Below are 25467 nucleotides of genomic sequence, written 5' to 3' on the forward strand. Positions count from 1 at the left end.
ATTAACATCATTTTCTCACAAGAATATATATAGAGGCTCCTTTAGTCATGAGAATACAGCTATGGGCTTTGAATGATGTACTAAATGTTGTTGCCATCTTCTCCAGGCACGTGAGCGGTCGGAATTTGCCGGCGACATCGTCAACCTAATAAAGAAGTTCCTCATGATCATCGCCAGACCGGCCAGACTGCTGGAATGCCTGGTAAAGATTTCTTCTTAAATAGACTCTTTAAATGTAGATATCTGCTTCTATTTTGACTTTGATTTGATACATGAACAAGTAGATGAAGTCTTCCGAACATTAGAGTCACTGAAAGATACAACCACTACATTTTTGTCAATGGTACTGGAGTTCAGCGAAAATTTGTTTTTGTTTACTTGTTAATTTGTCTTGAAGGTTGATGATACCATTGTCTTTGGAGACAGACTGTTAGACACTTAACAACAACCTTTGGTATCATTATTGTAGAGCACAATGAATGAGACAATTTTCAAGACGTTTGCACTCTGAGCTTCCATCCAGACACTTGGGTCTGCCATTCTTTCTAACAAGAACCTCCACACATTTGTCAAATCATAGGAGTTTGATCCCGAGCAGTTCTACCACCTCCTGGAGGCTGCAGAGGGCGTGGCGAGAGAGAACCAAGGCATCACGTCTGACATCCCGCGCTACATCATCAGCAAACTGGGCCTCACCAGGGACCCCATCGCAGGTGACACATGTGCACACAGACACTCTGGGATGAGCCCTGAGGGCTGCTAGCGGAAAACTGCTTTAGATGGAGAGTGTCCGAGGAAAATTTTAGATGATTAAGTGACAATGGAGAAGCCCTTTACAGGGGAGTGTTACTGGAAAACAGGGCCTCACGAGGGATCCCATCGCAGGTGACACACGTGCAGACACGAGTGTGCTAAGCCCTGAGGGCTGTTAACAGGAAGTGCTTTAGATGGGTGGGAAACACATGGAGAGTTTTCAGGAAACATTTTAGATGATTAAGTGACATGGAGAAGTCCTTTATAAGGGCTGTTACTGGAAAATTGCAGCAAACTGGCCCCTCACCGGGGACCCCATCGCAGGTGACACATGTGCACACAGACACTGTGATAAACCCTAAGGGCTGTTATCAGAAAGTGCTTTAGATGGAGAGTGTTCAGGGAAAATTTTAGATGATTAAGTGACAATGGAGAAACCCTTTACAGGGGCTGTTACTGGAAAACAGGGCCTCACGAGGGATCCCATCGCAGGTGACACACGTGCAGACAGACACAAGTGTGCTAGGCCCTGAGGGCTGTTAACAGGAAGTGCTTTACAGTAGATGGGTGGCAAACACATGAAGAGCGTTCAGGGAAAAGTTTAGATGATTAAGTGACATGGAGAAATTGTTTATAAGGGCTGTTACCAGTAAACTGCTTTAGAAGGTGGCAAACACAGAAAGAATGTTCCGGGAAAATTTTAGATGGGTGTCAAACGTACTAAGTGAGGAAATCCTTTACAAGTAACAAGGGCTGTTACTGGAAAATTGCTTCTGATGGGTGAGAAACACATTAAGAAATATTCCAGGAAAATTTGTTTAGATGGGTGACAAAAATGCTGAGAGACACAGAGAAACCCTTAAGGAAAACTGTTTAATGGGTGACAAACATCCGGTGTGTCCCAGGAAAATTCAATTTAGATGGATGACTCACACACTGAGTGACAAGACCATCTTTTCCCAAATGAAATATTTTGGAGGTCTGGAGTGATCCACTAGAATACAAATACTAGGCACGTGATACACACACACTCAGAGAAATAAAGGGCTGTAACACTAACTGGGCGTGCTGAAAAAATTGCTTTAGATGGGTAACACATAAACCAAGAGACATAAAAGGCTCATCCTTAAGAGCCGTTCCCCAGAAAAAATGTTTGAACGGGCCCAGCCTATTCCAGGAAAATTGCTCAGAAAGGGGCCAAAACCATCATTTACGGAAAAAAATGTGCTGCCTTTATCATTATTTATACCATGTAAAGATAGCCTCTGCCTCTTCCCAACCAATCTTCCAAGAAGAGCCTTGAATGTCTGTAGGCTTCAAAGGGAGATTTATTCCAAGTGTCCTTCTTGTAGATAAGACGGGTAAGCCTGGGCTGTAATAATCTGTCAAAAGAAAAGCACCACCATAATGCATTAATTTTTCAGGGCTCGAAATACATGATTGTACTTGTAAAATGTATTGGCTGCATGTGCAGGTATTTCTGATGTCTACCCGCACCTAACCTGCACTGGTCCATGTACTGGGTATATGCAGATTATAGTGCATGTACATGTAAAATTGGGGCTGTGCTTATATACAAAATGTAGGTGTATGTGGGTTTTTCTTTGCAGCATTGACTGTCACCACTTATAAAAGAAATAATGGCAATCGTTTCTGAACAGTTTTTCGTATGATCCATACTTCTCAAAGTCATAATGGTGCAGGTAAAACTTGTCTGGCGCAGGTACATGTGTAATTTTCAATGGTATGCAGAAAATAGTACATGTACTTCGAGCCCTGATGTGCATTTTGCATTCTGAACATGTAAAAGAAGCATTAGTAAAGGGAACAGTAGACGACCTGTTTCGTGTAATTACTGGAAGACTTTTGGCGGAACGCAGGGAATTACAGACTAGGGTGCCTGAACTAATACCTGTGCACATGCCAGCTGCAGGAAGCCACATGTAGAATATTGTACTCGCTCTCTTCAAAACTAGCATTTTTAGATAGACAAAACGGCATCCACACAGACATAGCACAAAGGTGCTATGTTTTCTATCTGTCCGCGCTATCTTGTAGGATTGTACTTGCTCTCTGTTGTCATTTTTAGATTATAAGACAAAATGGCATTATTCACACAGGCACAAAAGTGCTATGTTTCCTACCTGTCCGTTCTATCTTTATGCTGCTCTATCTGACTTCTACTGTCTTTCTCTTCCTTGCTTCCTATCCTTCGTCACTTTGCACAGAAATCCTAGGTAAGTTTCTGTCCTGTCATGTGATGTGATTACGTCCTTTGATAACCTCTTGCTTTCCTACACATGTTTACATCCCGGTTTATAGATCAATGGTTTGCTACTATCATAAGTTTAAGCTAATTTCAAGTTCTGTTTGCTTTTGCTTAGTTTCGATTATCAAAGTACTATGACCTCTTCTGTACTTCTTTCTTTCTTTTCATTTCTTTGTAAATTACATTGTACATGTATCACTATTTTCGATATTAACATGGATGCATGATACATGTACATACATGTACTATCCCAATTTCACGGTATCATTTTTTTCCAGAGAAACAGATTTTGAACGCATGCCATCCAGTAATCCTGACTTGCCTGCCTGTCATGCTGCATGTGCTATAACAGTAGAGCATGCTGAGAAACCACCAATATAACAAGAAAGGCAAAAACTCCTTTTGCAAAATGCCATGGAATTCACCTCAGGCATATTCCATTTTAAACGTTAAGAGGGGCAGTCTCAAGGATCATAAAAAAGGAATAGAAGATTGGACTGATGAAGAGAAAAGAACTCCTAACTGCCCCCTCTTGAGGTTCTAAGATGGAATAGCCTGAACACATGACTGCATACATGTAGAACTGTAGCTAAACGCACACCATTGATTCCAGCCTACCCTATGTTAGAAGCCAACCACAACTGTTTTGTCATCCCAGAAATGAGCGACTTGTCCAACTTTGATGTGGACACAGACAGCGGAAGACCTGACACTCCCGACACTGATGAAACCTCCGCCAGTGAGGCGGCTAGTGAGGTGAATAACTCTATTAGCATGAAAGCTCATCTGTGTTGGTGCATTGTACATTCCTTGATGAAGATGAATCATATCTTTTCTCACCTCAAATTTTCAGTCGCACATTCGATTCAATTACTCTTAGCACATGTAACTACTGACTCTGTATATGCAAAATTAAGATTATTGTATAAACTTAAAGCTTTTCATTATCAGCATTTCCATAAGAGCAGTATGTATATGTCTATAAATTGTGTATGGTGGATCATAATTAAAAATACCAGTCACTACATTGAAAAAGGAAAAAGCACTGTTTGAAGTTTTTAATGTTTTAAAAAGGCTGTCAACTGTTGCTAACAGATTCTGAATTGAATGTTCCCATCAGTAAGTGATACACCCTTGTCTAGTTGCTCCCCCTACTGACAACATGGCCTTGTTTTGGTACTGCAGACCACCTGTGCAGGCAAGCTGGAGGGAACAGAGAAGAAACCCAGCGAAGATGACTTTGAGACCGTCAAACTGATCAGCAACGGAGCTTACGGGTAATTATATTCAGTCATCCTAGGATTTGAATACTGCATTTATGATAATAATTACACAAACACAATTTTTTCATTGTGATTGTTTTTGTTTTTCAATAGCAATCTGCAATCTCAAAGGTGTATACAATACTTACATGTACAGTAGTTGGTATAAGTGGAAAAGATGTGTGGATATTAGCACTTTTACTTTGTATTATGGTTTTTATCAAATGTGCAAATAAAGGAAATAAAGAATAAGATGATTTTTAATTCAACTTGTAAAGGAGGATCACATCAAAGATATTGACCTTTGGTTTCCTATCATCTATGATGCCCACAGAGCGGTGTACCTGGTTCGACACAAGGAGACCAAACAGCGCTACGCCCTGAAGAAGATCAACAAACAGAACCTGATGCTGCGGAACCAGATCCAGCAGGCCTTCACCGAGAGGGACATCCTCACCTTCGCAGAGAACCCGTTTGTCGTCACCATGTACTGCAGCTTTGAAACTAAGGTAAGGGATTCCACTAGTACTGTTTGCCAATTCCCTGTGTGACTTACTCAACGCTCAAAACTGTATTGATTGATGCCACTTCCCCTTGTTGCTAGCAAGGTTGGGGATCTGTTTCACTGAGAGTTGGGTGTTGTAATTTCTCAGGAGCTGTTGAAGTAAATTATTGTAATTAAATGGTACATGTGTAGACTGTTGTCCTCATTGGAGTCTGCCATGGGATGGCTTGAAGAAAGCATACAGTTTGACAGGTTCATCCTGATCATGAGGCATATGCAGAACAGAACATGTCCCAGAAAGTTCACATGTGCTGTTTACTGTTTTATAAATGAAAAATTTTGTGAAGAACTAATACTTCCAAATTGCCATTCCCAAGAGTAATAATTTTTCTGATTGCTATTGCTCCCCACAGAAACACCTATGTATGGTGCTAGAGTATGTAGAAGGAGGTGACTGTGCCACACTTCTGAAGAACATGGGCCCCCTGCCCGTAGACATGGCTCGCATGTACTTCGCCGAGACCGTCCTGGCCGTGGAGTATATCCACAGCTACGGGATCGTCCACCGAGACCTGAAACCCGACAACCTGCTGATTACGTCCATGGGGCACATAAAGTTGACGGACTTTGGGCTGTCTAAGATGGGCCTGATGAGCCTGACCACAAACCTGTATGAGGACACGCTGGACCCGAAACAGTTCACAGACAAGCAGGTGTGTGGGACACCGGAGTACATCGCACCAGAGGTCATCCTCAGACAGGGTTATGGTGAGTCAAGTTTTCTTACACGACGACAGATCCCCCTACCCAGTAATGGTTTATTTATTCATTCACAGGTTACATCTAGCAACCCTTTTAGTAAACCTGAATTGGGGTGCTTACATTAACAGCTAGTGATATCCATCTCAAAATTGTCAATGAATAAGTTGAATTTAAAATAGAGTAGGGGGCAAAGCTGGAATAAAACATAGTCCATATGAACTCATACATTCTTTATGTCATAAATGTAGATGTTGACTTTGCATTACCTAAGTGCAGAAGCTAGATAGAACCTTGTTCCTCTCCATAAGGTACCCTCAAGAAGCACATACGGTCTTTAGCCATATCTTCTGCTGCTTAAACTTAATCCTGTATCTTTTACATTTTTAATTTTTCCAGTGCTTGGAAGTCTTTCCCAGTGTTTGGGGTTTGCAAACCATGCATTGATGGAGTTGTTTGTTTGTTAACTTTGTTTGCATGCAGTTTGTAATGTTATTATTTCCAATTGTCCTGTAGGAAAGCCAGTAGACTGGTGGTCCATGGGGATTATCCTGTATGAGTTCCTGGTCGGCTGTGTGCCGTTCTTCGGAGAAACACCCGAGGAGCTGTTTTCACAGGCTGTCAACGGTGAGTTAAAATGTTATGTGACCATATGTATCATTCTAGCCTGTAGCACACTGAGATAGTCATGACTACATTGTATGTGATTTGACAGGTACTGAAATGCCATCACATCACAAATAGATCTGCAAAAGTAGATCTGTCCACGGTGCTGAAATGTCATCAGCCTTCCCATTTAGCACATTAAAGTAGCTGTTTGGCTACCAAGTCTCTATTAGTTATGAGATAAATCAGCAAGGAGAAGGTTAAAGTCCATTCAGTGCTTATTATTAAATTAAATTATTTATTTGCGATGTTAGAGATACATCTGAGATTAGTATTACCAGATTGGTGTCAATGATTGAATAGCAAAGATGTTCATTCACAACCATTTGTGAATCAAGTAGTTTTGATTCAACAAGACCTAAAGCTCTTTTTAAACAAGTGGTTGTGAATAAAGAACTGCTTACTGTGAACACAATTTCTGTTATTCCCTTTCAAATTTCTTTCGTCCCTTACTGATTCAATTTAAAGATGATATTTCATAGTTTTAACTTGTTGTTCTATGTTACCCCTCAGATGAAATAGTATGGCCAGAAGGAGAAGAGGCTCCCCCAGACGACGCCAAGGACCTGATCACCAGACTGCTGGAGCAGAACCCGGTGGAGAGACTCGGCACCACAGGCGCGTACGAGCTCAAGGAACACGAGTTCTTCGCCGACCTGGACTGGACTATGCTGCTCAGGCAGAAGGCAGAGTTTGTGCCACAGTTAGACGATGAGGAAGATACAAGTTACTTTGACAGTAAGTTTTCTGTTTTGCTTTGTTTTGTCATCCCATCCATAGTCCAGAGTCCCATCCATAGTCCAGACACTTCATCTCCAACTAGGAAATCAGCAAATTTGAACTTGTATCATTGTGAAGTATTATCTAGCAAGACAACAAGAGCCCAAGAGAAGTATTTTGTAGTGTAGCTATGATCCAAAGATGTTACAGTTACTGTAATAGTTGTGATGCATGTTGTTGAATGAAAGAGAAGTTTGATTTTTCAAGACTAGTGCAATGTACTTCTTGCAAGTTCCACTCTAGGAAAAAACAAGTTATTGAACCCCACAATCCTTGGTTAACATACTATCGTATCTCACATTTCCAGCTCGACAGGAAAGATACAACCACGAGCTGGAGTCGGGTGAGTCAGAAGAGGAGCAGTACCCTGACCTGAGCAACTTCTCCTCCTGCTCCCCGCGCTACCACCGCAGCTACAGCAGCTCCGACAGACTCTCCATGTCCCTGGACGGGAAGAGCAGCAGCATGGAGAGACTCACCGCCGAGGAGACACCGACGGGAGGCCGCGGGATCGAGCGCAGGAAGGCCATCAAGGACAGGAGCAAGAGCGAATCAGAGCTAGCCAAAGAAACAAGGGTAACGTTTCCTGTGTTTTATATTTTCATTGTTTCAATGTCATTGTCAATATATTGTTAAATAGGAAAGATAATTTAATAAGCGCTAACTGGTATTTAAAGAGCCTTGTGCCAACAGTTTTTAAAGATATAAAAAGTATGCAAGAGCGAATCAGAGCTAGCCAAAGAAACAAGGGTAACGTTTCCTGTCTTTTATATTATTAAATAGGAAAGATAATAATTTAAGAGCCTAGTGCCAACAGTTTTTAAATATGTAAAAAAAAGTATGCAATTCAGCCCATGGCTGTAATGTGCTTTACCTGATCAAAATGATTAATGAATAAACCATTCATTCATTCATTTATTCAAAGAGAGTGGAGCCCAAACCTGACACATCCCGGAGGGAGGCTGAGAGACCAGCAGACGACACGCCTGCGAAGCCAGCAGCCGAGAGTTCCCGCCCAGGAGAGTCTGAGAAGGGCAGTAGGACAGACAGTGTCAGTAGTACCGGCAGTGTGGAGCCCAGAGAGAGTACACCAAAGGCCAGCGACAAGGAGGCGGAGCTTGGGGCAGTGGGAGGTGTCAGTTCTCCTGAATGGTACGCATGATTGGATTATCAATCCTCTGTGACAGTGACTTGATTCCTGCAGAATGATGTTCCAAAGGCAGACTTTTCATGATTTTTCTTGGACCAATTCCAGTATGTGTTACAACAACTATAAATCTTAAAATGTTTGTGATGGACATGTTTTTATATTCATGGTTTTCACAGTGTCAATCCACTTCGTATTTATGACACCACAACTCTGTTCTACGAACCTGATAAAATTATTTTCAGAAGGGATTACCACTATACTACCATGATCACAGAATTGTTCCAGTAAGGAGCCTTAAAGATCACAAAACCCTTCACTGTGATATTCAAACAGCCCCTACGAAACTTGATGAATTTACAGTATTACCAGTCTAGAGAGCATAATATTAACAGTGTCCTATTCATACTGTCATGACCTTTCCAGCACACCAAAGTTCAGACCGCGAGCGACAGACTCGTCCCAGACGGAGAGCGAGAGTTCTCCCCCCATCACGGTCCGACGGCGCCGCTTCAGCTCGCGGGACACGCTGCCCAGACTCGCCATCTCCATGGAGGATGACGACAGCTGCTTCCTGGTGAGAACTCAGGCTGACATTTTTTTCTAGCTCTGAAAAGCTTGTACATGCACATAAATAATATTGTGTGGCATCACAAACCACTGTTGATGAAATACAAAATGTATCTCGCATTTTGCTAAGGTCACATTTTCCTACCAGGAGCCAGCCCGGGCAGTCAAAGAGGACGAAAAATATGATATAAAAGACGGGTTGAAAAAAAATTGGAAAAAAAAAACTAATTGAGTGCTATTTTTTTTAATGGGTAATTCATTCTTCATACAGTACAAAATTCACGCAAACAGCCTGGCTGGGCTTTGGCTTGGAAATTGAATGTACTGCGCTTTGATGTCAAATGTGACCTTTTTGAACATCAAGGTTTTGTACATCAGCTTTGTTGCCATGTATTTTTCTTGAGTCTGCTGTAATTTGTGGAATAGAAAGCTGTGTAAACAAGGTATCCGTCCTAGCAAAAGCAACTTACTGTGTGTTTGTGTAGTCGATATTTATACATGTATGTGTCTTGGTTTGCATTTGTGGTCTCTCCCCTCACCTAAGCACCACAGGATTGAAGTAAGATAATATGTACTCATGAGTACCAGCATGCCCGAGCCTAACTCAGCATCTTCTCTATTCCCCCTCACCTTACAGAAGAAAGGAAAACCAGCTAGGGTGAGTGCATGTGGATGTGATGTGTTGTGCAGTGATACTGGTGGTGTTGGTTGTCTTCTGCTTTTGCATAGTTGTTGTCCTCCTTGGTTGTACATATTAACTACCACGCACTTGCTTCTCACCATTTTAATGTCTGGGGATGGTGTGACATTTAACTGCATGCTTTGAGTCTGTGGTGTAACACTGCAGCATGCCAACTCGGGAAGGCATCATGTGGTATTCTAAACAAGAAGGGTTTTTCCGCCAAAGTCGCAGTACGTTAACACTGTTGAGAACAGAATCACCCAAAGGGTCCTTCTCAAGCCCATGATTAATAGGGCATTGCTGAAAAAGAAGTGCCCTTCTTGTCCCTGGAGTGTGGCTCAGTCCATTACATTGTTGTCTCTACTTTTCCACACGCGCTGTCGGCTGGTCTCAAGTGTTTCTGTGACTTTTGGAAACATTTTCTGTACTAGCGGCGTGCCCCCTCCCCCTCAACATTGGGACATGAAGCTCCCTTTGAGAGGCTAATGCATTTTGTACACTCCAGGCTGATATTGTGATGGGAGTGATGATGTACTGCATTGTATGTGGTGAGATGCAGTGAATGTTAGGCACCCCTAACCATAACAAATCACTGTACGTGCTTGAGCACCAACTGAAAATACACAATTTGTCATTCAAACCCAGAGGGCTGGATTGATTGGTTAGAATGCAAGACATAACCTAGACTTCTGTTGCACAGGACAATTTATTACTCCGTGAAGGAGGTCAGGACCTCCGGACGGAGTGTTGTAATCGGCTGATTTTTCATGTTCGCAGTCAAAACACTGGGTTCTCTTTGTGTAATCGGCACGCAATTTTATACGCCGTCTGCGGGCATGCCCGTGTTGATGCACGAATGTGTATTTTTGCCGTTGCTGCTTTCGCGGTCAATGTAATATCGCAGACGCACCCCTACAATTACGAGGCGAATTGGAATGGTCCAGAAAAACGCGTTGTTTGGAATAGCAGTAGGTTCAAAAAAGTTCATGCAGATACGGGGTGGTTTTTATAAGTGGTTCCAGATGTTTTTGCCCATGGTTAAGAGATGCCAAGTTTTTTGGAAGATGTTCGCAGCCAAAACGCATTCTTCCGTACGTCGCATTTCTGTGTAATTTCGCATGTGGTGTTGCATTATGTCCGGGATGATGCACGTCTTTTTATTTTTACCGTAGCTGTTTTGATATTGGAGTAAATGCTTATTTTCGAAACATCCCCATTTCTTTGAAATGGTTTCGTCCGTTTATGCAACTGTTACTGCGCTAATGACGACCAGTCGCGCTGTCCTGATACACCGCGAATGTGCGAGTGTTCCCTGTAGACAGTCCCGGGAGTCATTTTTTTCGCACATTCCAGGAGCCAAACCAAAATACGTTCATGAACCGAGTCCAAAAAACCGAAACGTGAAAATCGGATGATCGGACCTGATGTACATTTCTCTTTCTATAGATTGTACACACAATACACACATCTTTAGATAATCTGGCCATGGCAGGTTAAAAAAAAAGTAACCCTGAATCATACTAGATTAGCGTAAATGCATGTTAATGCGTTCAAAACAAGAAAAAAATTGTTTCCGGGTATTAATCTCTTGAATCACGGCGCTGAATATTGACGCAAAAATATTTCGGGCATCGCGCGCCCTTCCCACGTCACGTGTAGGCATCTCTGATTGGTTGTTGCGTCTTAAGATGACTGAGCCGACGCGCGTTTAAACAATTTTTCTTTGTTCGATTTATCACACTTCACAGAGAATTGTCGCCAATGGCTACTTCTTTTTGTTGCAATATATAATACTTCACGGAGAATTGTCACCTATGGCTTCTTGTTGATATTGTGGCTGCTTCCTCCAATTTCAACTGTATCATCGAATAAAATGTTATTACTGGCAGGGACTATTGAATTTCAAATCCCTGTACAGAGGCATGGCAATATTTCAAACACACAAATTTGCCCATGTGAGAATTACCAATCTGCCAATATCCTCAGTCAACTTGAGCAAAACACTTGCCACCAGACAGTAGACAATCCATAATGATTTGTCCTATTTCAAGCTGTTTAACTTTTGAGTCACTGTACGACTCAAAATGTAAAAGGATGACATCACAGGTGCTTTATGTTGAGTGCTTTCAGTCTATGGTAGTACCAGTTTACCTTCTAGGCTTACCTGGGTTTTTGCAGAACATTGAGTGGTGTGGGCTTTTAGTTTATGGTCTTGCGTTGATTTCCAGACCAGACCACTGATATTGTCTACAACACTTTTGCAATGAAATTTCTTTCTTTCAGACTGTTGCTTTATGAAAAGACCTTGCTTTCTTTCCTAGGTTTCTGATGTATTTAACATGAATGTATTGAAAGCGAGATTGAAAGTTAATAGTTTTCGAAGTTCCACAGCCATATATTTTACTGTGCTGGCATTTTGACAACCTCTTTGTTATAGTGTGTCATCAAAGTTCAGTTTAACTTACATGTAGATTGAAAGTTCAGTTTGGCCTCAAATGAAGATGACAGAGAGGCACAGTAAAATGTATGGTACCATTGTGGAACTAAGAAAACCATTTTAAATAGACTGATTTGCTAACCTGATGAAAGTTTAGTGTGGATGTATTTAAAGCATTAGTAACCCTGAACTTCTCCTCCATGCAGGAGCCCATCGAGCTACCTGTCCCCGACATCCGGCACAGGAAGCCCAGTGGGGACCGGGAGCTGATCGACCTGGTGAACAGGGTGGCAGGACGCAACATCCCCATGATCAAGTCTGCCTCTGCCACAGCCCTGTCTCTGCTCATACCCTCAGGTAATGGTGGTTATTGTTTTGGTTAACCTAATAGCACCCTGAAGTAGCCAGGATCTTTTATGCGAAGTGGCGGTTATATCAGCTATAAAGATACAGGCCCAGAAGCTGGTATGTTATGCTGAGGGGCAGTTTTACCAGCTATACAGCTACAGAAGCTGGTGTGTTACCACAAAGGGTCGTTGTAAAGGCTATGCAGATACAGAGGCTGGTGTGTTATTCTGAGGGTCAGTTATACAGACTAACAGATACTGAAACCGGTGTGTTATGACAAGGGGCAGTTAAACTGGCTATATACGGGGACGGTTATACTGGCTAATACAGAATGATATAGAAACTGGTGTGTTATGCCAAGGGGTACCATTGTTATACCAGCTACATATATACACTTACAGATACAGAAGCTGGTGTGTTATGCCGAGGGGCAGATATATACATACATGACATCTAACAATGTTCCTTTGTCCTCCCAGACGAGCGAGGTCTTCCCCAGCCGCTGCAGTCTCCCAGCTCCACGCCCAGCTCTCGTGACGTGTCCCCAACAAGGGAGTACTCCCCCCTGCTGGAGAGCCTCAAGGCCCCCATGGTCATCAAGAAGGGCCCCCGAGGGTTCGGCTTCACTCTGCGCGCCATCCGCGTGTACATGGGAGACAGCGATGTCTACACTGTGCACCATCTAGTCATGGTGAGTACAATGTACATTCTATAGTACTGTAAAATATGACACTTTGATTGCAGATTTTTACTCCACAAATACTTTCATCAAGTTTGCAGGAAGGTTCTTTATTAGACAAGATTCTTGAATAGTAGAAAGAGAGAATTTTTCTGCCACTAGACCTGGTAGTGTGATCCATTCTTTGTCATCATAAAGATATTGACCTAAGCACACAGTCATACATGTATGGGTCTTACAGGTAACATGCTTGGCTTTTGAACTGCTAGTAATCTGATGTAAAATGAGCTAAGCAGTACATAAGAATGATGATGTTGATGATTTTGACCTATGCACACATATGGGTCTTACATGAATTTTAGGAACATGCTAGCCTTTTCCCTAATACCAAATAACTGTACTAACTGTATGCTTCCTTTTTTTCTTCGCAGGCTGTTGATGAGAAGGGACCAGCCTACGCGGCGGGGCTGAGACCGGGTGACCTGATCACCCAGGTCAACAACGAGCACGTGCAGGGTCTCCTGCACACCCAGGTCGTACAACTCATCCTCCGGGACGGCAACAAGGTCACCATCCAGGCCTGCCCCCTGGAGAAAACCTCCATCAAGGCCGGCGGCCGGAAGAGGGTCCCCTCCGCGTCCAAGATGATGCGGCGGCGCAAGAAAAAGTGGAAGAAGGAGGGAGGCGCGGAGAAGAAGCGACGCAGCTCCATCTTCAGAAGACTGAGCAGCAAGCGCGGGAGCACGGACTTCCACCACATGCACCCGCAAGTGGAGAAGCATCGACACGGCATCCCAACGCTAACGCAGAGCAAGAGCGTCGGCTTTCTCAGCCGGTCGCTGTCTTCGAACGAGAGTTTACCCGGATCGCCAACCAGGCCGCAGAAGTCCCCCCGGTCCCCGCCTCACTACCGCTCGCCCCCAGACTCTGCTCACTCCACCACAACAAACTCCTCGCAGAGCAGTTCCCCCAGCTCGAGCGTCCCGAACTCCCCGGCCAACTCCGCACACTTCCCCCGTCCGAGCTCGCTACACGGGCTCAGCCACAAGCTGGCCAGAACATTCCGCTCTCCTCGGAGGAAGTCGGTGGGGCACATCCCGCTGTCGCCGCTGGCCAGGACGCCGTCGCCCTCCCCCAGCGCGACGTCGCCCACGCGCAGCCCCAGCCCGCTCACTCTCGTCAGCAACCATCCGGGAATCTCGAACACGACGCAGTCCTTCCCCGTTCACAGCGCTACAACAGTAACAGTCGCCACGCCCAGCGGGAAGCACGTGACAAGACCAAAGAGCGCGGACCCGCCGGGGTCACCCCTTCTGCGGAGGGCGTTGTCCCCGGATAAACCCCTGAGCTCTGCGAGTGGGAGCGGGACGAGTGTCAGCGGGGGTAGCGGGGACGAAACCTACCCGAGCGGTGCCAAGAGGAAAGGGAACGGCAAACGGGATAGCAAAAGCTTGTGGCAGGAGAGAAAGCAGCTGTTTAAGTCCAGCGGGGAGTCCAGCGACAAGAGTGACAAATAGACGCATACTCCGTAAACAACGTAACTATTTGTAGTACGTCCTCCGTGTGTGTCATTTCATTTGACATTCTCTCAGCGTGACAGTTGAAGTACACACCGATTCATTGTGACTGACTTAATGCATTCGCATCTGTGCTCTACACCACGGATATATAAAAAAAGCCTGCTCCAAAAGTGTGGGGACATCTTGCACGGTTGCAGCTGAGGGCAGGCTGCTACATTCTGAAAGTTGTTGTTGTTTTCTGTAAATATGTTTTTGCACAAAGGGAACTGCTGTATAGCGCAGGAGCTGCTGATGTACAGAGGCAAGGAAATAACTCGGTCAAGCCACCGACGATGGCATCGGGACGCAATCGTGGTGCCATTCAGGAGCATGTGATGAAGAAGAAGTGTCGTGGAGTGTAGTCTTCAAAGGGAGTGAAGCCAGATTTGAAAAACTTATACCTGATTGGTATTTCTTCCTTTGGCACAACGCATAGCTAAACTGCATGCAGATTGTTGAAACTGCCTCTCAAATACTGTGAACAAAGACACAAATCTACTAGTATCTGGGGCTTGCATTGGCTCAAACAGAATCAGCTTAAACTTGTGCCAAAGGAAGAAATGCATTTTGAGTCGTACGTGAAAGTGGCCTTTGTTAAGGCCATGAATAAGGGCATAATGTAGACAGCAAGTCAAGTAGCCTATGATTCCTTGGCTAACCCATAATGTACCAAGCAAGCATGAAGAGGTCCATTCTTATAATTACTGCATCAAAGACTTCAAGACCAGCTGTTCAAACAGCACAAGAACAAGGATAAATATATCTTATAACAGTTCTGGTCATGTCAAACCTAGCATGATGTACAAGGGCCAATGAACATGTTAAGGGTTTCAGTCAGGTAAAAAAATATTATATAGCTGCTTGGTGAATCCGGTACTGTGCAGGTGAAGGTGCTAAGATTGTACAGGAAGTTACGAGAAGATAATGTTAAAAAAAAATGCCCACCAAATATGCTACACAAAAGTAACTACCATTCCAACTTACTGTAGTTCATTCCTTGTCTCTCCAGAAGCTATGGATGTTCTGTATGTAACACTCTCCCCCTCCCCCAAAACTTCAATGTCAGTAATGCATTTCCATACTAAGAACTTTGCCTAGAACTGCAAAGAACATAGGCATAAGTCTGTAGAGCTTTTAGAACCCCAGCACTTCTGTAGATCATTGCAATGGTGGGTGTATAAGATGTGAGAGCAATCCATGTGCAATTTCTGATGTAGCAATGAAGTTTAATATCTCAGACAAGGCATTCTGAAGATGTAGGCACTATTCTCTTTGCTCTTACTTCATCACATAGCGTTGTGTTTTGAATCTGCATATGTGCTCCAGTCATTACAGCATTTTCCTTGAATGTTAATATTATATAATGATGGGTAGCTTTCCAGAATCAAGAAAATTGCAAGACACTAATAACAAGGGTTTAATAACAATTTGTATCATTTTCCTGACACACCTTCATTAGACTTTTCATCTAATTTCTTGGGGTTCCAGTGCCGATAAAAAGGAACAAAGATAGTGCCTACATCTCTCATGGCCTTTGTAAGCTTCTTGCATGCCAATGACCATAGACAATGCTGCAAAAATCCCTGGTATAGAACAGCTCTGTACAAGCTTTACTCTACTTTAAAATTGATAGTCCTTTTTTCAGTGCAAATATTATAAACTGCTAGCACACCAGGCATGTTGTGGCTAGTGACAGTATGTGGTATAACAATGTACTACTACTAAATCTATTCCGGAAAAACCTTAAGCACTTAAGAGTACTACAGACTCTCACAACAAATAGGGCCAATGTATAATTGGCCCACAAAAAGGACAGACTATTGTGGTGGTCTATTGTAACTAAAGATTATATAGGAAAATGTAGTGTAGAATGTTTTCCATGGCAAGATATGCCGAGTTATCAGTGTCCACACACAATGCCTTGTGTGAGGTAGTTTTTTGTATCCATGATACAGGGTTCTCTCCCAGGGCCAGACAGTGTGTGCGTGTGCGTGTTGGGTTCCTGATAATGTGCTGTGCTGCTGAAATTTTTGATGTTCTTGATGTTGTTCTTCTACTGCTATGCAACTAATCGACCTAACATTCCTGCCCATAGGCATAAAAACAATGTCGAAGGCTGATCAAAGACGTAACCAGTGAAACATTGTGAACAGGCCTTGGTTGCTGTCATAATTGTTTGCCTGATTTTACCTCTATTTTAAACTTTTCTATTGCGAGACTGTTCTGCATTGCTACTGTAATAAAGGCATCTTTGTTGTAAAACACTTCAAAGTAGATCAGTATGGTAGTCAACAAACCAGAAACGGATTTTATTCTGTCAGAAGTTTTGGTTCACAGTATGAGGTGATGTTGGTAATCATTTCAAAACTGGCAATGCTATTAAAGCTCTTACAAGTGACACAGAGTCAACTTACAAAGACTGACATGTTGTACATCTAAATTGTATTGGAAGTCTGTTAAAGTAGGGACGCAAACCCTTTAGGAAAAATACACTTTTCTGTAATTTACCATTCGCTTGTGTAATATCAGCTCTGTTATGTTCATACTCCCAAGAGAATTGTGCTGCATTTGCTATTACTATAGTATCACTGTACATGTATGTACATTATAGAATTTCTTGTGAGAAACGTCAGTGGTACTACGTAAAAATATATCTATTGGTGGTGGATAGAAGAGTTATCAGCATATTCAATATCATTGTGCAAATACTTGGAGCGAAAGGTTCGCTCTGTTATTTCTGAGTTCGAACGTGAGGTGGTTCCATCTTACTTTGTTGTATATAGGTAACTTTGATACTACTGACCCATGTACAATGATTCAATATGGCCATAGGTGCTTTGTACTGTGCATATTAATATTATGGGAAAGTGGAGAATCTATGAATCAATCAATAAAGTGCTGTGGTGAGAGAAGTGTTGTAACTGTTCTTTTTTCCTGCTTACAGTAGAGCTACATTTTGTGTATCATTTGGACAAGATAGAGGTGTACGTTGTTTCATAGACATTGCATGCTGGGAAGCACTTTGCACCATGGGTAATGCAGGCAGTGAAGGAAACCATTACCATGTTAACATAGACCAGACCGCAGAGTTTGCAGACTTTTTCTAACCTACTCTCTGCTGCCTATCCCCATAATTAATACATTGTCAAATTCAGTGCCAAACGGCTTCTTTAGTTCGGAGAAGGTGAAATAACAGCTTATTCCACGAGGGTGAAGTAAGATGAAAAGAGTTCCTCCCCTGCTTGGATGTCACGTAAAGACACCAGTACCACCACTCTGAGTGACCTGTAACAAAAAATGCAACATTCAAACACCTTTCATCAAATATTGCATACAATGAGACAATTACATGTATATACTACTCTCCAAACAGAGGCTTAGGCTTATTTTTGCTGTGTTTTTGTCTGGCAAATGGATACTGTCAGGCAAATTTGATACTGTCTTTGCAGCCACCAAAAGTTCTGCTTTGAGATTAAAAATATACATTTTGTACATTGAAATCAGACCGCTCGAGACAATTAATAAGCACAAGTACAAATGTACATGGTACAAATGTATATTGTGCCATTATGAATACAAACCTGTAACTGGCATCCCCAGCAGTCTGCAGGTTGGGGCTATAGTGGATGTTAGGGAGATACTTCCTCAGAGTGAATGGGAAGTCCACTTGGATGTTATACTCCTGGTATGCTACATTGGCTGGGTGACCTGATGGGGGGGAATAACACTAGTAAGTATACATGTATACCAGTAGCAGAAATGTGCACCAGAGATAGAGAGTAATTTAAAAATAGTTGACTGCCTACTTAAAGAAAAACACACAATACGGAATAGCCTCTGTGAAATTAAAGGCTATCTTTTCTAAAATATAATGTCAAATTATCTGTTAACCAAGAGCTATCTACCATGCAAAATTCCTGCTAAACCATGCACAGCAGTGTGAGATGGCATTTCAGTACCATGGACACTACCATTTTTGATGTAGGGGTGCAATAGCATGATAGTATGAGATGACATTTCAGCATAGATATGACCCCTGACCTGCAGACTGGTTGTTCACATACTGTCCCACGGCCAGTGGATTTTTAGGATATTGAGTCAGCCACGACCGGTCACAGGTCAAGTACGGTCCAATCCGGTCACGCCCAGCACAAGACCTGGAACACAGTTTGAACAAAATTTTTGTTCACAGTTGTAACACTATCCAAGGACGTTTTACAAGAAAGAAACAGAAATGGAGAATTTTAAAGTAAAGGATTTTTGGGCATGTTGAATACCTGTAGATCATCTTTGAGATCCTACAGTCATTCCCATCAATGAAGACTCCATCAATACAGCGGAACACAAACGGGTTGGCTATGGACTGTAGGAGGATGGGTTCAAAAGGGTAGTACATTGTACCTGTAAAAAGACAGAATTTAGGCCACCAGATAGCTTTAAACAATGTTTGGAGTAAGATGTTCACAGGTTAGCTGTAACAAGTAGTTCAGTGTAATATATAGTAGCCAGCTGAGACTGTGCCATGTGCCTACCAAGCTGGTTACTGTTATGCCAAAGGGCAGTTATACAGGCTTTACAAATACAGACACAGAATGAGATAAAATGTGAAACAGCAGTTACAACCAATGGCAGTAATTTCAAGCTACACTTTAATTGAAGAAATACATTTCATATGTTTTCAATGCCCCCTACCTGGATACATGGAAACTACAGTTTTAGCTGGAACAGTTCCCCTCGTCACAAATACTCCTCTCCCTGCTCCCACTAAACTACTTTCCTTCCTCTCTGTGCAGAACCCGAGCGTCTTCAACATCACCTCCAAACCATGGTGATATCTTTCCATAGGAGGGACCGTCACTTCAGTTCTATATTTCCGAAAATTCATATTTCCTTTCTGTCTAATTGTGACATTAGGGCTGGTTGCAGTCTTGTAGTTGTTCATCAAAGGATGGGAGTAGTTCATCTGGTTGTGTAAAAATTTATCATCATCGGTATAGGAACTGGACATGCTTGAGAAAATGTTGCTTTGTGTAGACAAAATGTCTTCATTGATGCTCCCATACTCATGGTTAGGTAAAGCATAGATTTGAGGCAGTGCTCTTTCTATTAAAGCATTTTTTATCCTTGATCCAGTGTTTGAATTGTAGTGAAAAGTTCTGTCATAGTCTACATTTCCAGGTCTAAAGTTTACAGTATCATGAGTGGTGGCATATGAATGCAGTTTGCTGGATGGCTGATAGGGGGCATCGTCTGTCCTGTTTGAAGAGTTGTGTGGGCTACGGTTTGCTGGACCTCCCTCCAGGGCACTGAAAAACTCCACCAGGGTTGACAAGACGGCTGAGTCTGGGATGATCTTGTCCTGCGTGCCTTTGGGGACAGACCGCACCTTCCTGTAAGTACAAAATAATAACACAGTAAGTTTATACAGAGTAAGTTACAGAGTAGAGTAGATCTCTTCAGTCAGGTACAGCATAATACAGTGACAGAATATACAGTATGTATAGCACAGTACAGTATAGTTTTGAACAACGGAGTGCAGTAAAACAGTTGTTGTGTTGTGTTGTGTTGTGTTGTGTTGTGTTGTATGGTGTAATAAGTTATATCAGCAAAAGGTTGAGAATTTTCCCTTACTTTAAGTTCAAAAACAAGTTGATCCAATGATGATCTAAAGTTAACTGAAAATGATAATCATTATAAATGATAGTAGTGGAACACCTTCCCCAATCACGTAACAAATTTCTTCATCAAATGATAGTGACAGGTGCAAACTACAGTAGTACAGACGACACAAGTTTGTGCCTGACCTGTCCTTCAGGTTTACAGCGATCCACGGCACGAACCGGTACCGGTACGCCTGCCAGCGGGCCCGCAGTCTTCTCACCCAGCCTCCCATTCAACGGCTACCGTAGAAAATAGCTAAAACGGTAAATATTGGGGCAGATAACACAGGAGGTCTTCAAAAACGTGCCAGTTCCGCCATTTTTCAAACTATGAACTTTCACCTTTGAAGCATACCACTACATTGAAGGGGTGTGTGCCGAATGTATCATCAAAATTGATATAATTACTTTCAAAGTTCTCTAATATTACGAAGACCTGGCATACATAATTTTTATATTAGGAAAATAATCATTATTTCAGTCTGAAAACGTATAACAAAGAATTACAGGAAGTACAAAGTATTGCAATCAAATAAGTATACCCTTTTCGGTAATGGTATAGTCCCAAGCATCATGGCGTCGGAAGGTGAGCAGAAGAAACGTTCGCATGACGAAACGGCGGAACGCGGTGGTCAGGAGGAGGAAGAGGACGCCTGGGTCGGACCTCTGCCTGCCGAGGCCGCCAAGCCAAAGAAGAGAAAAGGTACAGTGGCCATATCTCACTGGAAAACGTCTGAAATCGTGCTGTAGTGGAACGCGTTTGGTGCCCCCCTCCCCCACATGCAGTTCTTTGTGCTATGTATCTCTAAAACTAGTACTAAGTACTCATTTTTCCAGTGTACCATACTAGTAGCCGAGTAGAACTCGTTGCCTGGCCCGGTCGTGTCGTCTCCCACTGTTGAGACTTTTCGGGGAGCCTGCCGGCCTTCGCACCCGAACCAACCCCTTACTATGTCCTAGCCTAGCTGAAGTTATTTGGGGGTACGTACCATACTGGGAGACTGAAAGTGGCTTGTGTTTTTACATGTCTGTCCTGAATTCTGCACTGTGCAGTGTTAGAGTTTGAGCAGATCTACCTGGACAACCTGCCGAATGCAGAGTCATACGAGAGAAGCTACATGCACAGAGATGTCATCACATATGTCGCAGTCTCCAAGTAAGTTATTATACAACAGAAATTTGACAAAACATCGTGAGAATATCCCGTGATATGTGATTGATGATGTCCACTAGCTATAGGGAGAGAATGAATTTCAGTCTTGTCTGATCATGAGTTTTTCTGGCTTTGACCCAAGGAAGAAATATTTAAAATCAATTAATTGTAAATAATGCTGATATTGATATTCCTGACCTTCTTGCCCTGACAACAATATTTGTTTTCACCTCTCTACAGGGGTATTGTTGGCAGTTCTGACAGGTATGTGAATGGTTTGTTTGTTTGTGTCTTTGTCATTTTATCCATGAAATACTCACTTGCCCAGCAGGCTGCTTTTCATTATGTACATTTGGTAGCCAAGTAAATGATATACCAGTACATGATATCCGTTACTTATTTCAGAAATAACTTTCTAAAATGTTTTGCAAAGTGGAATTATGTTTTTTCTAACATCCCATGTAACATTTCAGGACAGACTTTATCCTGACAGCCAGTTGTGACGGTCACCTGAAGTTCTGGAAGAAAGCAGACGAAGGCATCGAGTTTGTCAAACACTTCAGAGTTCACTTGGGTGAGGCTTTAAAACTTTCTTTGTCATAGTTTTTCTCAAGGACTCAAGGTATTATAGATATATGCTTAGTTAGTACATGTATATCTTATGTCTATGTAGTGTACTGTCATACTGTACCTGTAAATTCATTTATTTTCATAGAGATATACAATGTAGTTTTGTGATAAGAGGAGTAAGGAGGTTTTTGCAGAGTTTTACATTTTTTTGATTGAAATGATTCCGTAGTAGTACAGTAATGGATACATATTTTTGCTTTGTTATGACTTTGCAAAAATTAAGCGGCTGCAAATTTTCAGCCAGTGCAAAACACAATTCTGGCCCTTTCCATTTCCAGGAAATGTGGAGTGTCTGGCAGTCAGTACTGACGGTACCATGGCCTGCACAGTGTCTGATGACCAGGCTATGAAGGTGTTTGATGTCATCAACTTTGGTGAGTACGAATAGTAGTACTAGTGTAGGCTCAATCATCTTTCCCCTGAACATTGTACAACAGTGATAACAGCAGTCGTATACATGTATGTCTACTAGATATTTTGTGAGTTGTGGCCAGACTTGGCAGTGTTATACAATATCAATTTAAAGATTGCATGTCTTCAATATTACCTATACGTTCTTGTATAACACATTTTCTGTCTTTTTTCTGTGAGTCTTATGAGTTAGTATGTCTTTCCATCTGTCCCTGTAGACATGATCAACATGATGAAGCTGGGATATCATCCTGGAGTCGCAGAGTGGATCTTCAAGTCAGGAGATCCCATCTGTGCTGTGGCATGGTAAGGCATGGATGTACAATACAGTATACAATACCAGGGCTGGAGATACTGCCTACATTTGCAGGTTACCCCCGGTATTTCAATCTAAAGTTTCAGATAGAATATTACCACAGTTACAGATTCTTGACTCTACAAATATTTGTTTGTTTGTTTGTTTGTTTGTTTGTTTATTTAGTACTGAGAAGAAGTCGGGAGTCATTCACATCTATGACGGGAGGTCAGCCACGCGGCTCCACACCCTTCCCAAGATGCACTCTGCCCGGGTGTTATTCATGAAGGTGACTTTATATATATTATAATATATAGTTTAATGTAAACTTTAAATATAATTTGTAACATTGTTGCAAGGTAGCATAAAATGGCCTAGTGGATTGGATTCCTGGTACTCCTGGCTAGATGTCATTTCCTTGGGAAAGTACTATATGATGTTGTTGTTTACATCTGATTCAATGTTTGTATTGTTTTTCAGTACAACCCGGTGTATGATGTAGTTGTGTCGGCGGATGAGACCGGTATGGTGGACTACTGGTCAGGCCCTGCAGGAGAATACAAGTTCCCCAAAAATGTCGGCTTTGAGTACAAGACAGACACAAGTCTGTATGAGTTTGCCAAGGTTTGTTCACTCTTTAACATTCAATGTTAATGATACAAATGTTTCTCTGTGTCAGTTATATTTTCACATTCTTCAATTAGGTTATCTGTACTAAAACATCTACTGCACATGAACATTAACTGCTAAACAGTAAAAAGTGCATTTTTTTGTCTTTTTTCCAGTGCAAAACACTTCCCATTTCCCTAGCTTTCTCACCAGATGGAAAGAGATTTGCCACAATTGCCAGAGACAGAAAGGTAACATGAATGTTGTTTTTTTGTTGCCATGCTAACCTTTTTTCTACTACCTCATTCAATAACCAGTTGGTAGTTAAAAAGCTTAAAGATGCAAGAGTTTGTCAGATATGTATAGGTAATGATGTCTGACTTCCATCTTGTTGGATTATACAGGTGAGAGTCTTCAAGTTCCTGACTGGGAAGTTGATCAGAGTCTTTGATGAATCCTTACAGGTTTTCACAGAAATGCAACAGGTAAGAAACAAACAAGTGGCTAATCTTGTTATGTTCAATTTAAATTGCAGTTTAGGCAAAAATGGGGCTAAATCATATGCACAGACGGTCACTGAAATGTTTGATGTGAAAATCCACTGGTTGTTGAATGAATAATGTCTTATGCAGTTTTATTCCTTTATTCTGTTTTAATGATGTAGATGAGACAACAGCTTCCTAACATGGAGTTTGGCAGACGTATGGCTGTGGAGAGGGACATTGAGAAGTCTACTGCACAGTACCTGGCCAACATCAGTATGTAGGATCATTTAATCATAGTTTAATCAAAGTAACCTTTCTTTGTTTTGTAGTTGTTTCTTTGTCTCCGATCTTTTAATGTAAATTAGCAAGACTGGTAAAGGTACATTGTTACATGTATCTTTTTTCCAAGGATTGTGCAGTAAATTTTGTGTCATCTCTTTTCCACAGTTTTTGATGAAAGTGGTCATTTCATATTGTATTCCACCATGCTGGGCATCAAAGGTAAGTATTATAGATAAGTGTGACATGATTTTATCCGTATTAAGTTAAGATTGCCTTTCTGCGAGTTGATTATAAATGTCAAATTAAAACTACCTTATAACATTTTGGCTTGTTCTTTCTTTTCAGTTATCAACCTTCACACCAATAAGTGTGTCCGAGTCATTGGCAAGGTAGATCTTTGTTCATTTTTTAATCAAATCTAGCAGTATGTGTCAAACTGATGTAGCTGACATTACACTATATAAACACCTGAGGTAAATCACTCAACATACATTGAATCAACAGAAATTCACAATTCTAAATACTGCAAGTTGTGAAATCTTTCAGACATGTTCTAACATCATCCCTCTCCCTCCCACAGCCAGAGAATGTCCGGTTCATGCAGCTGGCCATATTCCAGGGGTCGTCCAAGAAGCCCAAAGCCCACGTCACAGTGGAGCTGCGCGCCTCGGACAACCCCTCGCTACAGAACACTGACCTGGACCCCATCCTGTTCTGTACTGCCTACAAGAAGAACAGGTTCTACTTGTTCTCTAAAAGAGAGGGGAGGACAAGGTAATGCTACACTGTTTTGTTTTGTTTTGTTTCACAGTAAAATGTTAAACTTTCTTCCAACACAAGGGTAACACACAGAGATCAAATTTTCAACACCACTGTCGCATTTATAAGGATAATTAATGACCAGTCACTTCTGAACGTGTACCCCTGGTGTTGGAATAACATTTAGTATGATTACTACCAACACAGATGAACTTTCATGATGTTTTGTTACATGTAACCTGCCATTACTTTAGGCATGAGCAGCAGTTTACACAACTTTCATTGAGTACTCCACCCAAGTATAAAATGGACACTTGACTTCACTTGGGGGAGGTAAAAAGGAGAGGGATGGGCTCTACTTTCCAATACTGTGCTCTAGACACAGTGGATCAACAACCCACTGCCCCTACAGCCTCCAAAACGCTACCTTTTTGATATCGTTGTCCTGGTTTAACTGTCACAGTGTGCCTAGTATGCTAATAAATTATTTGTCTGCAACTTTAAAACTTGTTGTAAAGTATAGTGATTGTACAGTTACTACAATAAACCACAATCTGGTCACTGAAAAAAGAAGACATACAAAATTAATGTTTGAGACAACAGTGAAGTTTTATTTATTTATGAAATGATTTACATGTACAAATATATATTAGGATATATGAATTGTAGGTCACACAATGCACTGTTATTTTCAGTGATGACTCTGAGCGTGACATCTTCAATGAGAAACCTTCAAAGGATGAAATTATGGCTGCTACACAGGTGAG

At 42.0% G+C, this 25467-nt stretch overlaps 3 protein-coding genes across 3 annotated transcripts in view; 2 read left to right on the forward strand and 1 right to left on the reverse strand.

Annotated features, from left to right (window-relative positions):
• Window positions 1-17325, forward strand: part of LOC109483581 (microtubule-associated serine/threonine-protein kinase 2-like) — a 72857-nt gene extending 55532 nt beyond the window's left edge. Inside the window, exons 11-24 of the mRNA XM_019786616.1 lie at window positions 107-202; window positions 581-713; window positions 3681-3778; window positions 4208-4299; window positions 4619-4793; window positions 5203-5557; window positions 6065-6175; window positions 6728-6952; window positions 7302-7570; window positions 7920-8146; window positions 8568-8718; window positions 12037-12187; window positions 12658-12869; window positions 13289-17325. Of these exons, the coding sequence (XP_019642175.1) occupies window positions 107-202; window positions 581-713; window positions 3681-3778; window positions 4208-4299; window positions 4619-4793; window positions 5203-5557; window positions 6065-6175; window positions 6728-6952; window positions 7302-7570; window positions 7920-8146; window positions 8568-8718; window positions 12037-12187; window positions 12658-12869; window positions 13289-14374 (3381 nt within the window). The 3' untranslated portion in view covers window positions 14375-17325. The remainder of the gene's footprint in view (window positions 1-106; window positions 203-580; window positions 714-3680; window positions 3779-4207; window positions 4300-4618; window positions 4794-5202; window positions 5558-6064; window positions 6176-6727; window positions 6953-7301; window positions 7571-7919; window positions 8147-8567; window positions 8719-12036; window positions 12188-12657; window positions 12870-13288) is intronic.
• Window positions 17326-17549: 224 nt separating this feature from the next.
• LOC109483543 (SET domain-containing protein 9-like) lies at window positions 17550-20399 on the reverse strand. Its single transcript, XM_019786578.1, has 7 exons — window positions 20221-20399; window positions 19737-19806; window positions 19109-19232; window positions 18694-18817; window positions 18458-18573; window positions 17998-18124; window positions 17550-17701 (listed from the first exon to the last, which is right to left on the reverse strand). Exons 1-7 carry the CDS (start codon window positions 20307-20309, stop codon window positions 17614-17616), a joined length of 738 nt encoding a protein of 245 aa, XP_019642137.1. The 5' UTR covers window positions 20310-20399; the 3' UTR covers window positions 17550-17613.
• A 249-nt stretch (window positions 20400-20648) lies between these two features.
• The window catches only part of LOC109483597 (peptidylprolyl isomerase domain and WD repeat-containing protein 1-like), a 28191-nt gene continuing 23372 nt past the window's right edge, over window positions 20649-25467 (forward strand). The window contains exons 1-15 of the mRNA XM_019786631.1: window positions 20649-20779; window positions 21130-21232; window positions 21470-21493; window positions 21703-21803; window positions 22138-22233; window positions 22489-22576; window positions 22752-22854; window positions 23046-23189; window positions 23351-23425; window positions 23579-23659; window positions 23839-23932; window positions 24107-24160; window positions 24287-24330; window positions 24522-24715; window positions 25396-25462. Coding sequence (XP_019642190.1) covers window positions 20650-20779; window positions 21130-21232; window positions 21470-21493; window positions 21703-21803; window positions 22138-22233; window positions 22489-22576; window positions 22752-22854; window positions 23046-23189; window positions 23351-23425; window positions 23579-23659; window positions 23839-23932; window positions 24107-24160; window positions 24287-24330; window positions 24522-24715; window positions 25396-25462 — 1398 coding nt within the window. The 5' untranslated portion in view covers window position 20649. The remainder of the gene's footprint in view (window positions 20780-21129; window positions 21233-21469; window positions 21494-21702; window positions 21804-22137; window positions 22234-22488; window positions 22577-22751; window positions 22855-23045; window positions 23190-23350; window positions 23426-23578; window positions 23660-23838; window positions 23933-24106; window positions 24161-24286; window positions 24331-24521; window positions 24716-25395; window positions 25463-25467) is intronic.

This window comes from Branchiostoma belcheri, unplaced genomic scaffold (genome assembly GCF_001625305.1).
Source record: "Branchiostoma belcheri isolate BF01 breed outbred unplaced genomic scaffold, Haploidv18h27 scaffold65, whole genome shotgun sequence".
Lineage (NCBI taxonomy): Eukaryota > Metazoa > Chordata > Leptocardii > Amphioxiformes > Branchiostomatidae > Branchiostoma > Branchiostoma belcheri.